Raw genomic sequence first — 13,018 nt, 5'->3', positions numbered from 1 at the left:
TTGAAAAATTATTGAACGATGACCCCGAGTCTCTTCCTCCCTCAACATCATCATAGGTCGTCTAAAACTGTTATTTTCAAATAAAAATCTTGAAAATTCCCGGGGGTGAGCCCCAGACCCACTTTTCTGAACATAATTAAATATAACGTATGATTGTGTTCAGAACTTAAATTTGGAAAAATTATCGGGAAAGGCTATCCTGGACCTCCTCTCCCCTTCCTCCCAAACTTAAAATATAGTCTAAAACTGCGTTTTTATGTCTTCAATTTCTAAATAATGCAAGAAGGTAGCCCTCCGACACCTCCTAATTCTGATTGAATATTATCCTTACGATTAAATTTATATTGCTAGTACTAAGGTCTAGTAATATGGCTATCCCTGCTAAACCAGAAGCCAAATCTTCTCTCTCTCTGCATATTGGAACATGCGTTTCAAACAATTAACGGACCGCCAAAAGCGTACTCCCCTCCCCAGTTTTTTTTTGACCTAGCGACGGCCCTGGTACTCTTTCTAAAATTTAATGAGCGTGTCTCTTTTCCAATGAAGGGAACATCACAGAGGGCATGGAGTTAGTGTCCGTTTCAAAGCTGGATCAGACGATTTGATTTCTTTTCAGTTTTTTTATAAATTTTCTGGAAGTAGCAGAATTTTGCATGATGAATGCGTGTGTAAAAATGATGAGAGGGAGAGAGATTAAAAATGTTTTATTGTTTGTAATAATTCTGACCAGTATGCTCTAGTCTTCCACTGATTCATTTGCACCTCGACAATCGTTAAGAACTAGTTTTGAAGTTTGTGAATAACATATTTTTTATCCCTCCAATCGACAATTAATATATTTTCTTCATTAACAAGCTTAAGCTTGTGAAGAATTTTTCTCATTTCACTTGACTCCCATCTTCTCTACCATTTTTAAACTGATTGTTTCAATTTATCATTAGAAGACTTTTATTAAAATTTTCAGTGATGTGGTTTTCGCTGATGGAGGTAATAAACTGTTCTTAAGGTGATTAAATTATGTTTCGTAAATCATATTTACTTTCTTCTATATCTGATATGTATAGAAGGATATTTGATTCATTGAAATTCTCGAGTTCTGATTTTCGATGTGTGCTGAATAGCTGAATCCATTTTTGAGGATTTCTGAAACATATCTGTCACGTGCGTCTAATCCATCTTTTTTGGATATGCAGCTTCAATTTTGGAAAACTTCTAGGAGAGCAACCCCCACTGTAGCGCCAGAATAACCCCCTCTTTATCATCAAGAGTCATCTAAAACTGCGTTTGTCAAACTGCAATTTTGAAAAAATTATAAGAGAGAGCCCCTGTTTACCCCCTCTTCCCTAAACATGATCAAAGACAAGCCTAGAATTGCGTTTTTGGAGTATCAATTTAAAACAATTGCCGGGGGAATGGCACCGAAATTCACCTTCCACTAACATTATCCAGATCTATCAAAACTGCATTTTTAAAGCTACAAGTTCGAAAATTTAAGTGGAGCGCCTCTCTCTCCCTCCCCCCTACTCTCGTCAGCATTATTAAAAAATCGTGTTAAATTTGGTTTTCAAGGCTTCAATTTCGAGAAAATTCTGGGAGAGCTTCCGAAAACTCGTTTTCTTAACATCACAAACGTACAATTGCGATTTTAGAGCTTCAATTTCAGAAAACTGCTTTTCCCCCAACCATAGATAGCGTTTTTAAGACTTTAATTTTGTACATTTTCCTGGGGCAAGCCCTAGGATCTCTTCTTTCCCTAACATTACCACAGATAGTCTAAAACTGCGTTCATAGAACTACAATTTTGAAAACAAAGGAAAAGCCCTCTTTCACACAACGTTAAACTATCTACAATTGCGCTTTTAAAGTTTCAATCTTGAAAAATTACCGGGAAGGGCACACCAAACCTTTTATCCCCCAGACATCATCAGAGATCGTCTAAAACTGTGGTTTTAAAACTACAATTTCGAAAATTTTCGGGAGGAGAAAACCCTGGAACCCCTATCTAAGTGACGATAAAATAAGATTCATATTTTATAGATTCATATTTCATAGATTCATATTCTATACATCTAGTAATGACTCCATCCCAAGCCAGAAAATTGATTTCACTCTTCCCGTAATTGTTCATACGTTTGAAAAAAATAAAAAATAAGGTGTAGCAAAATTCAGGGGTACCCAAAACTTGTTTACTCAAGGTGCACGTTGTAAAATTAGGGAAGGCAAGGCAGGTCAACAATCCAACAATATTTCAATCCAAATGCTATTTGTTAGCGCTACCCCCCCCCCCCCCATGAATTTGACTGGAAATTAAACACTCTAAAAACTTTATATTTAACCCGATTCGAAAGCGAGAAAATTTTGGGGGGGAATTTGCGCCATTGAGCTTGGGGGGGATGGGCACCCCTGACCGTATTTTAACAGAATCTCCTTTTTTTCCCTTACTATCCTGTTTGAAAGCTCTATATTTCTGGTGTGATCCACAATGCCATACATTTCAAATTCACATTAACCCATTCTTTGCCCCGGCCGATACAGGATCGGCCGCGCAGTTTGTGTTAATACTGCCCCGGCCGATTCAGGCTCGTCGCAAGAAAATGGTTCCTAACTGCCCTCGACGATCCTGTGTCGTCACGGCGTTTCTAGCAGTTTTTGCTTCGGCCGAATATGTGTCGGCGATCCTTCCAGGGGCAGAACCCTGTAATTGCGCTTCTCTGTTGGGTTCTGGAGCTTTTAGGGGAGCGGTAATCAAGCTCTGTTCTGAGACAAAAGGGATGTAATTTATAGTATTTTACGGAACTTGTTGTAATTTATTTTATTTTACTAAGATATTAACTTTTCAAGTACTCTTTGATGGGACACGTATAATGCTTCAAATAATCAGGCATTATATTTTTATCTTTTCGTGGAAGCTTTGTTTCTTAGCGTTCTGGCATTTGAACTCCTGATGAACAAGTGTGAAAATATTCCCTTACATATTTATCAATATTTCTATGCCTGAATAAAGCAAATAAACAGAAATATGTTTTTCCTGTTATCAAAAATCCACCTTCTTACGCAAGTATCCTTCCCTAAATTGTTCATAATCCTCAAATTTTATAATTTATTTTCGCAATATTATTTTTTAAAATTATCTTATATATCTTAACTTTGTACGAGTATGTTTTTTTTTATTATAATGTGTTTCCTACGCTTTTTATTTTTTTGTATACTATTATTATTATTTATTACTTATTTATTTTTAAATCATGATATTTTGAAACGCAAATTATATCTTTTTATATACGCGGCACCATTTGATGGATTTTTAGTGATACGGTTTTGAATATTTTTTATTTCACGAAAAAAAAATGACGACCGCATTGACTATATGTAAAAGTTGACTATGTAAAACATAAAATAGATACGACAGTACGAATAAAATGATAATATCTTGAGTTCTTTTGTTGTACGCTTTACTCATAAGAAACGAAACATTCCTTATCTCCCATTCTTTTTCAGATTTTACTTATCTTAAAATAGCTCCATGTTTTAATTGTACCTTCTTTTATGAGATTTTAAAAATATAAATTAAATATTTGGTTTCTTTTCAATAATCAAATTGCCATAATTAGTAAATAATCATATGAAACTAACTAAAATTTATCCAAGTATGTTTAAAAAAAAGATTTAAAATCCGACTCGATTTCAAGCAAGATCTCCTTTTTTTTTCCTTCTGAAGACATGTTTCGTCATATAAGCATAAAAGCTTGCTTTGAAATTCCTTTCTGAGCTAAACTGTTTTGTTGTAAGAAAATAATGTGGAAGGGTTGACCACAAAACACTAAAACCTTCTGACCATTCTTTGAATGGAACTAACTTGCTCGGATGTTTGCAAAGAGGGTCCTTGGAGAATAAAGACCTCCCAGTCGGTCTAGTTATTCCTCTCTCAGCTGGGGGCTTTTAGTTGCATGCACAAAAGTATCCTTTAGGGAAATAGGGGATTAGCCGCAAGTTTTGATCTTTTGTAATCACTTATCTTTAAAATACTTCCCACGCTTGAGCAACTGATATCTGGGCATTCAGAAGGGATTTAAAAGTCGCCTGAATTACGATAAAAGTCGACCATAGTCCTGCCATCAAAGGGTTCTGTGTTTATTGGTCGTTTTGAAGTGTCACAATATATCAAAAGGCACCGAAGAATACTTTTTATCCTCTTAGAATATCATTCCCACACTTAAAGCGTTTTTGTCCATTCAGCGTTTTGTCCACTTGCTCACACGTTGGATCGATCAGTCAATTGTTTGAAGAATGTTTTGTTGAGGCCTTTTGAAAGATAGATCATCTTACGTTTAACAGTAAAAGAAAAAAAAAGATATACTGAGATAAAAGCAAAACGAAAAATAAATTAATGAAATAATTAGTGTTATGAAAATAATTTCTTTTCGTCCAATCCTCTATTGTTTCTTATTTTCCTGTTATGTACTGCGTAAATGTATGAATATTTCAGCACATATTAGCAACCTTGTATTTTATTGCACTATTTAATTCAGCGCTTAAAAACAAATAAAGCGAAGCGATTTTCGAATGCAAGCTGAACAGCAAAAACAACATTAAAATACCGATAGCAAAATGGGGAGAAAAGTGTTATTACAACGTAGCAAAAAGCAACTCCGTTTCGTTATCTGCGGCATGCGCGTTAAGGGTTTTCGGGCTGGTCATCGAATGGGTTAACAAAAAATCACAATTCTTTTGAAATTGTATAATGTAAAAGAGTACATTGAAGAGCTAAAATATCTGGTTTTTCAATGTACTCCTACATCATATGCTACATAAAACGATCAGTTTAGTTTTTAAGAAATATCGATTTTTTATGACTCGCATATAATCTAAAACAGGTTTATATTACTTTCTTTTTGACTAAAGAATGGCCATTTAATTTTTTGTCAAAGTGCTACCCATTAGCTTCATAAATGATTGTAGAAAATATATAATCACTATAAAATGTTTAAAACTTGCCAATCATTGCAAGAAAAAAAATTTCAGAAAGTTACCATTGCATAACTGAAAATGTCATGATGCATATGGTTTCTTAACAGCACCCATTTCAAAATGAAACGACTTTTATCAACTTTCTTTAATGAAAACATAATATTTTTCTATTATAAGACTATGCAAATGAACTAAACATCTATATTTAAATATTTTAAAGTTGTTGAACTCATTCTTTTTATAATTTTTCCCAACAGATAAATGCATACAGAACCTATCTGTCAGCATTTTTAAAAAATGTATGCAATTTCAGAAACCGCAGTGCATAACCACGGCTTTTTTTCCATACCTAAAGAGTACCCTCTTACATCTCAACGATGTATATTCTGTGCTGGAATTTTATTTTGAATTCTTTTTAATTTTTTTCATTGAAAGTGTAAGATAGCAATAAATATTACTCACATGTGTTTTGAAATTACAATGAACATATCTTTTCAATGCAAAAAGATGTGAATTTATGGAAGCAATCTCATCGTGCATTTAAAAGGGGAAATTCGAAGCACCAAAATTCGTGTATGCAATCTTTGTTGTTATTTTGCGATTTAAGCATGTACATCGGTTTTTTGAGATGCATCAATGCATCGCACAGCCCTAGTATGTAGGTAATTTAGAAATATATTAATTGTTTGATTAGAAATGGTTGCTTCTTTTAAATTCAATTTTTTAAAAATCTTTCTAATCGATTAGATTTCTCTGGTTAGAATAACAAAAATAGTATTGTTAATTACTATTTTAACAAAATTAAGTGTTATTAATATCAGTAAATATGTAGGACTCACATTATGTTTTAAGTTCGACACGTATTTGCTATGTTAAATTAATTATATTTTCAAAACCTTGTTTTTTCCTGCATGTCGGAAAGTACCAGGCTAGTGTTATTGAAAAACCTGGTGACCCCCAACTTTTGCGGCATGCCGACTAATGCAGGGTAATGAAGTAACAGTTTGTGTATTTAAAAAGCAAATAATAATGTTGAGTTTGGTTTTAAAATGATTTAGAAAATTGAGAGTGGCAACCAAAGGGAAAGATAGCAGCAGTTGTGAGGGGAATTATGATACTGTTTCAAAAATCCTTATGATTATTTCAAGAGTAACCCTCATTAAAAAAATTAAAAAATCCTAAGATTGGGGGGAAAAAAGATAAGAAAAATTGCTCATGAGTTTTACCCATAATATATTTTTCCTTTTAAAGTTTGCCAGAATTTCTTTTTCTTCAGCTTTTTGCAAAAAAAAAAAAAAAAAAAATTCTAATAATAGATTTTCTAAGCTGTTAATTTACCTACTGGCTAGATAAATTTGCAGATCATTCAACTTAAGGGCAAATGACTAGCTTTTACGAGGGTAAATCAAATATAAACAGTAATTTTGTTATTCTTCTTAGAATGATGCACTTTCTAGCCAGATGATGTTGTGTAGAGCAGATGTTTGGTTTATGAAGAGTGGGAAACAGGCAGGTGCGTGCACTGACTCTTATTTAACCATTAGTACAGCCAAGACCGAGCAAGAGGTACCTTCGGCTGTTGCGCAACAGATTATCATTAAGTTTTTAACCAATGAAGGCCTTAAACCATCAGAAATTTTTTCCCGTTTGAAGGTAGTTTGGGAACAGTGCACTGTCAAAGAATCGTGTGTATACGTGGGTGAGAGAAAAGCAAACAAAAACAGGTTGAAAACGAACATCATAATCGACGCCCAAGATCAAGCCTTACTGATGACAACATCCATAAGATTAGACACCTTATCGACGGTGATCGCCGATTAACTGTTGAAGAAATTTCATCAGAAATGGATATAAGCTATGGAAGAGTGTTCAATTCATAATCACTGATTAACTCAGTTTCAGAAAAATTAGTGCTCGATGGGTTCCAAGGTTGTTGACTGCAAACTGAAAACAGGTCAGGTCGGAGATTGCTGAAAGGCTTCTGAATCGATTTCAGCAAGAAGGGGAGGCCTTTTTAAAGCGCATAGTGACATGTGATGAGATGTAGGTACATCACTATATCCCCGAGTCCAAAATGGCCTGTAAGGAGTGGAGAAGAAAGAATGAAGGTTGCCCAGTGAAGGCCAAAACTTGTGTCTCTGCAGGGAAAGTCCTAGCAACCATTTTTTTTTAACTCTAGGGGAATTTTATTGATCAATTTTCTGCACGATCGATGCACGGTGAATGCAGCTTACTACTGCCAGTTGTTACGGTTAGCAAAAGCTGCCTATTGAAAGAAAAGACGGGACATGCCCATCAGAAACGTCATACTCCTTCATGACAACGCCAGGGTTCACACTGCCCTGGAAAAAATGGGCTGGGAAACCCTCGAGCACCCTCCTTATATCCCTGACTTACCCCCCTGTGACTAGTTTTTATTTGGGCCTATGAAAGAATCGCTGGGAGGGCAGCAATTTGGAATCAATGAAGAAGTTGAGGAAAACGTGCACAATTGGCTTAACACCTTACACCCGCCTTCAAACTTTCTATGACCAGGGAATAAAAAAACTTCCAAATCGGTGACAAAAGTGTTTGGATCACGCAGGAGACTATATTGAAAAATGTTAAATAAATGATTTATGTATAAGGTTATTCAATAAACATGTTTTTAAAAAAAAATTACCGTTTATATTTGATTTACCCTCGTATATTGGTTCCCAAATGCAACCTCCCCCCTTTTTTGTTAATGAATCTTAAGAACTTCATCAAGTAGAAGTGAAAGGGGTTTCTTTGAACTCAGGGGGCTGGTGAATAGAGTCTACCATAAACGATTGGTAACTTTTCATGCTTGGAAAGATTACAAAGTTTCCTTATCTACTTTTTTACTGGAATTTTCAATCTAATGGTAGTACGGTACCTAAGTTCATGGTTTTTAGATTTTAATAAGCATTGCTTCATTTATTAGTTTCATTTAATAATTTACACTCTATATGTTGCATTAAAAAAACTAAATTAATTTTCGAACTGAAAATAACAAATGCAATGATAGGAAAAGTAACCTAATGCAGCAACATTTTGGCGTTTTTTGTTAATCAAAGTAAAAGCTGCCCTCATATTTGCCACATTCTGATTTAAATTATGAAAAGGTTTTCAAGAAAATGGTCTTTCATAACTTTTTCAATTTATTACTGACCCGTTTCTCACATTTCTCTGATTATCACGTTGCAAATAAAGGTTATTTAATTCACAATTAATTTTTTTCATAATTTCTTCAAATCTTACAATAATAAATATTATCAACTATGCATTACGCACATGAATGTATTAATTTTGCCCACAATTTTATATGCAGATTTTAAAAAAAACATTCCCTATTTTCAATTTTTTTCGTCAAAATTCCCAGTTTTTGGATATTTACCTAGGTCTTGTTTAAATACCTTCTAAATACCAAAAAAAAGAAAAAACTTACATACTCACTGGATATCCACATCACTAGTTGTGTCTCATTTAAAAAAAAAAATAATTGAATTCATAATGTTTTATGTTTGATTTACTTATATATTTATACATCTAAATAGTTTTTCTTTATCTTTATTTAGTGTCATATGTTGGGATGACTTTAGTTGTTGCTGGAGTTACTTTATGTGTCTTAGATAGAGCTTGGAAGTAGCAACATCAGGACTGAATATCAACTTTGTGTTGAAAATATTGTGATATCTATAGTAAATGAACATTACATAACACAAATTGAATACAATTAAATTGTATCATTCTTATTTCTTCGTTTTAATATTATTTAAAAAATATAACTTTTTTTTTGAGTAGTTAATTGCTGTTCTTTAGTTCTATGATTTCTTTTTTTAAATTCAAGGTGCATTCAGACTCTTAAATGGTCATCAGCAGAGAATGTAATGAAAAAAAAAATCAGTAGGTGATTTAAATCTTTGGTACTTCTATTTTAGCAGCACAATTTTCTTTTCACATAAAAAATGCTGGGATGAGTAGCACATTGAAGATTTCCTTTAATAGATTATGCTTTTAGTTACAATATGAGTCTGTGTGGTTTCATATTTCATGATTCATGAATGCAGCATAGCATATTTAACTTAACTCTTGGTAAATATCGTTTTTTAATACTCCATGATGTATCAAACCTATTGTAGCGTATTGGAGGGATAAAATTAGGTATTCAAGCAGATTTACCAAAGATAAACTGAATGAAATTTATTAAAACATTTATGTATAAACTACTTAAAAAATTACAAGCTAAATATGGTTATGAAGCAGGCAGTAGGTCCAGGAGAGTTAGAAAAGCATATTAGGCTGCCCCAGAGTTTCAAAGTGTTCTATCTAAGATTAGCAGCTTTTGCACTGTAGCTCTGAGGGAGATCAACTTCTCTTCAAATAATAAAAGGGAACTCTAGGCTTTTTTTTTTTTTTTGGAAAACATGTACCTCTGCGATTCTAGAAAAAATGTCCTGTATGTAATGCTAAGTTTTTAATTTTTTCCTGCTAATCAAAACCTTCAAAAAATAGTGCTGTTGGCAGAGTTTGACGATATATATCATGATATATATCCAATATTTATTTTGAAAATATGATATTTTGATATTTTCGATACTTATTTTCTCAACTACGGTATTTTCAATATAAAAATTATATTAATCATAGTAATATTGTTCATTTATTATTAAACATAACCAAAGAGTTATGCATTATATTTTTATGATGTATTAATACATCATTAATACAGCAAAGTAATAAAATATTCCTTTTTTATTTTATATTCATAAAATGATTAGTAATGTAACAATTTTAATTCATGTTAAAAGTGCCTCATTAAGTATTACATGTTGGTCAAAGAAAATGTCTTATTACTGTGCATTGACTAAAGCATATTTTTTATTTCTGAATCATATAACTGTGTAAAAGCGACTAACTGAAAAAAAGAAATGAGTAGGTACAAAAGCTAATACTAAATGAACTACATTAACATTGATAAAAAATTTAAATGAAATATTAGGTATAAATAATGAAAGAAGTGTTAATTTTAAGTCTACGTGTTGCAATAACAATGTTTAAGAAAATAAAGAGTGATTTGACGATTCATTTACTATTTTGAAGACTTCAGTTAGTGCTGATCAAAATATCCAATATATATCAAAATATCAGATATTTTCGATATTTTCAAAAATATGATATTTTTGAACCCTGGCTGTTGGGGAATAATGCATGCTTTAATATACTATCAAAGCATAACAGTTAATCCTATATTTAATTAATAGTTACTTGAATAAAATAAAAAACTTAGCGTTACACACGACATGTTTTCAAGAATCGCCCACCTGGCATCAACATTCTGGGAAGAAGAGAGAAACTTCATACAAAATTGTTGTGAGAGTCAAAAGTAAACTTAGGAGTGAAATATTGGAGTCTAAAAATGTCCATTGCTGACTGGATGCAGTTAGCTTCAAAACTATTCCCACTGTCTGGCTGCATATTCAAGACAATGGCATCGAAAGTTGCCCTGAAGCACATTCCTCACAATTCCTCCGTCCTCCAGAAATTTCAAATCCATGACAGCATATCCATCCACTATAACTGGCATTCTCTTTTCACTTGGTGTTTAATGGTGTCTTTTGCATAGACAGATTTTCCGTTCATACCCAAGTCCACATGCTCCATCAAAAGACATAGCTGTCTCACAGTGTGTGTAAGTATATGGTTCAAAACCGGCTCTCATTCTCTAAATTCTTTTAAATTAATTTTCACCTTTTTTTTTCATATTTTATCAATTTTAAGAATTTGGATAAACGTTAAAATTTCCTTTACATTGACTAGATTTTAGCTTTTTAAAAATGTTTTTAAGAAAGCTGAGAACAAAAGAAAATTGTAGAATTCATGTCTGATTTTTGGTACCAGAAGAAAGTTAGCTAGTTATTCTTTAGAGGCATTGAAAGGGCTTTGATTTTGGAAAAATGTCCTCTATTAAAATTTCACAAGATTTTTCTACATTTGTAGCAGTTACGTAGTTCTGCTGTTTTATTATTTTTGAACTGTTATTGATGTGTTGAGAACTGAAGTTATTTCAACAGTAAATGCTATAAATACTTGTTCTAATGTCCTAAATTTTAATGTACACTGCCCTCAAAAAGTTAAGGTACAACACGTTTTTCGAAACTCACCATTAAAAAAAATGGCAGTAACATTAAAATGCATAGTTTACATGAATGATAATAGCGATTTCTTATACCATTTATGAAAAAACAATAGCTGCAGCTTTTATTTTATAGAAAAGAACATATCTTTATGAGTAAGAAAAAAAATAAGCAAATCTCAAGCTTTCGTATTTTTGTGTATAACTTGTTTTAATTTTGAACTGTGGTTGGCAGTTTCTGTGACAATAGTCAACAGAGTTCAGAAAATGCCTCAGAGATGTCGTTTGACCGATTTGTTAAGGTGGTGGGCAGTTGGATGGATGGAAATTAGTACAGTAAAAATAGGGGTCGAACCCAAACATCCAAAAAAAAAAGTTTAAACCTGTTGCAAATTGTTTATTACCCTCCCAATAAGAACAGGTAAAAAGTCCCTTCCCATTGTACGTCAGGTTTCGGAATGGAGAGCATCTAAAAATTGCTGTTTTGAGCATTTTTTCGGAATTTTTAGAGTAAATTTCAAGAGGGAATATTATGTCATACTAAATTTAAAAGCATGAAAATAAAGGTGTTTTTCCCGCAAGAGGGATGACACATCCCACCAATGCTACAGAGCCCCCCTATGCTTGTAAAACAAAGCAGTACCCCCGTTCCCCTCATACATTTCAAGTGGAAATATAATTTTATACAATGTTAAAGTTAGTAATCAAGTGTGTCCATCCTCCACGTGCAATGGTGCCCCTCCTCCCAAAGCTACAGCACCCCCCCCCCAAATAAAATAATACGCCAATCCCCCCCCTCCTTTCCATTTCAAGTAGAAGTATTATTTCATGTAAATTTAAAATGCATTAAATCAGGACTGTCCACCCCACAAGAACAGTACCTCACCTCCCAGAACGAAATAATATACTTAAAGATTACCCCCTTCTCTGATGGCACATTTGATTAAATGGTCAGAAAAATTATGCATAACTTTTTTTTTTTTGCTCTTTTACTACATTGCTTTTTTGCAGTAGGGGAGCAAGAGGCTTGTTGTAACAATTTTTAAAAATGGTGTCATATCTTGAGATGTATTGGTTAAATTATCACTAAATAAATTTTGATTGGTACTCTGACTATTCTTCTATGAAGTCTAATTGAAAAAAACATCACATCTATAGGTATGTCTTTCAGAAAAAAAAAATTCTTAAAAAAGGGAAGTGTTACAACTTACCCCGTACTTGGGGTTTGTTGTAACATCTATTGGGGCATATAGTAACAACAATAAAAAACATGAATTTTACACCATTAATCATTTATTCTCTTAACATTTTGCTTAGTTTTCAACAAAAAATTAGGTATTTAACGAAAATAATAAAGTACTTCTATTAAATGCATCTACTATTAAATAATTAACAGAAATACACATTTTTAAGGTAATCAACAATTTAAGTATTTTAGTTTTTAAACTATTAATCTTGTTTTGTATTAAAATTCTTACATAGGTACTTATATACAAACTAGGCACTTCGAAATCACAGTAAGTTAAATAATAAACCTCCAAATTAAGTATTTTAATTATCTCTTACATCTTATATATATATATATCAGTCTGTTCATAAGTCTCTTTATCAATGAATTTAGTCTTCATCTGAGTTACAGTTTAAACAAACAAAAGAAATAGCATCTCCTCCGACTCATCCTACATGTGCCCACATTTTACATACAATACATTCAACCCAATCCCCTTTTGAATGATGATAGCCTTCGCTGCAAACTTGACAATGCCACTCTTCAGATTCAGATTCCAAATCCAAATTTAAAACCCTTTTCTTTACTCTTTCTGTTCCATCTTCATTGTTTGCAGATTTTTTATTTGCCTTTTCCCTTTACTTTTTCTTTATCTTTTTCATCTTTTTTCTGCTTTCTTTTCATCT

At 32.7% G+C, this 13,018-nt stretch overlaps 1 protein-coding gene across 1 annotated transcript in view; it reads left to right on the top strand.

Moving 5' to 3' along the window:
• LOC129218156 (transmembrane protein 234 homolog) overlaps nucleotides 1-11,817 on the top strand; it is a 39,181-nt gene extending 27,364 nt beyond the window's left edge. Inside the window, exon 6 of the mRNA XM_054852371.1 lies at nucleotides 8,547-11,817. Within this exon, the coding sequence (XP_054708346.1) occupies nucleotides 8,547-8,617 (71 nt within the window). The 3' untranslated portion in view covers nucleotides 8,618-11,817. The remainder of the gene's footprint in view (nucleotides 1-8,546) is intronic.
• Nucleotides 11,818-13,018: the final 1,201 nt, after the last annotated feature.

This window comes from Uloborus diversus, chromosome 3 (assembly GCF_026930045.1).
Source record: "Uloborus diversus isolate 005 chromosome 3, Udiv.v.3.1, whole genome shotgun sequence".
Lineage (NCBI taxonomy): Eukaryota > Metazoa > Arthropoda > Arachnida > Araneae > Uloboridae > Uloborus > Uloborus diversus.
Note: the sequence above shows the minus strand (reverse complement) of the source record. Positions and strands in the feature narration are given on the sequence as shown.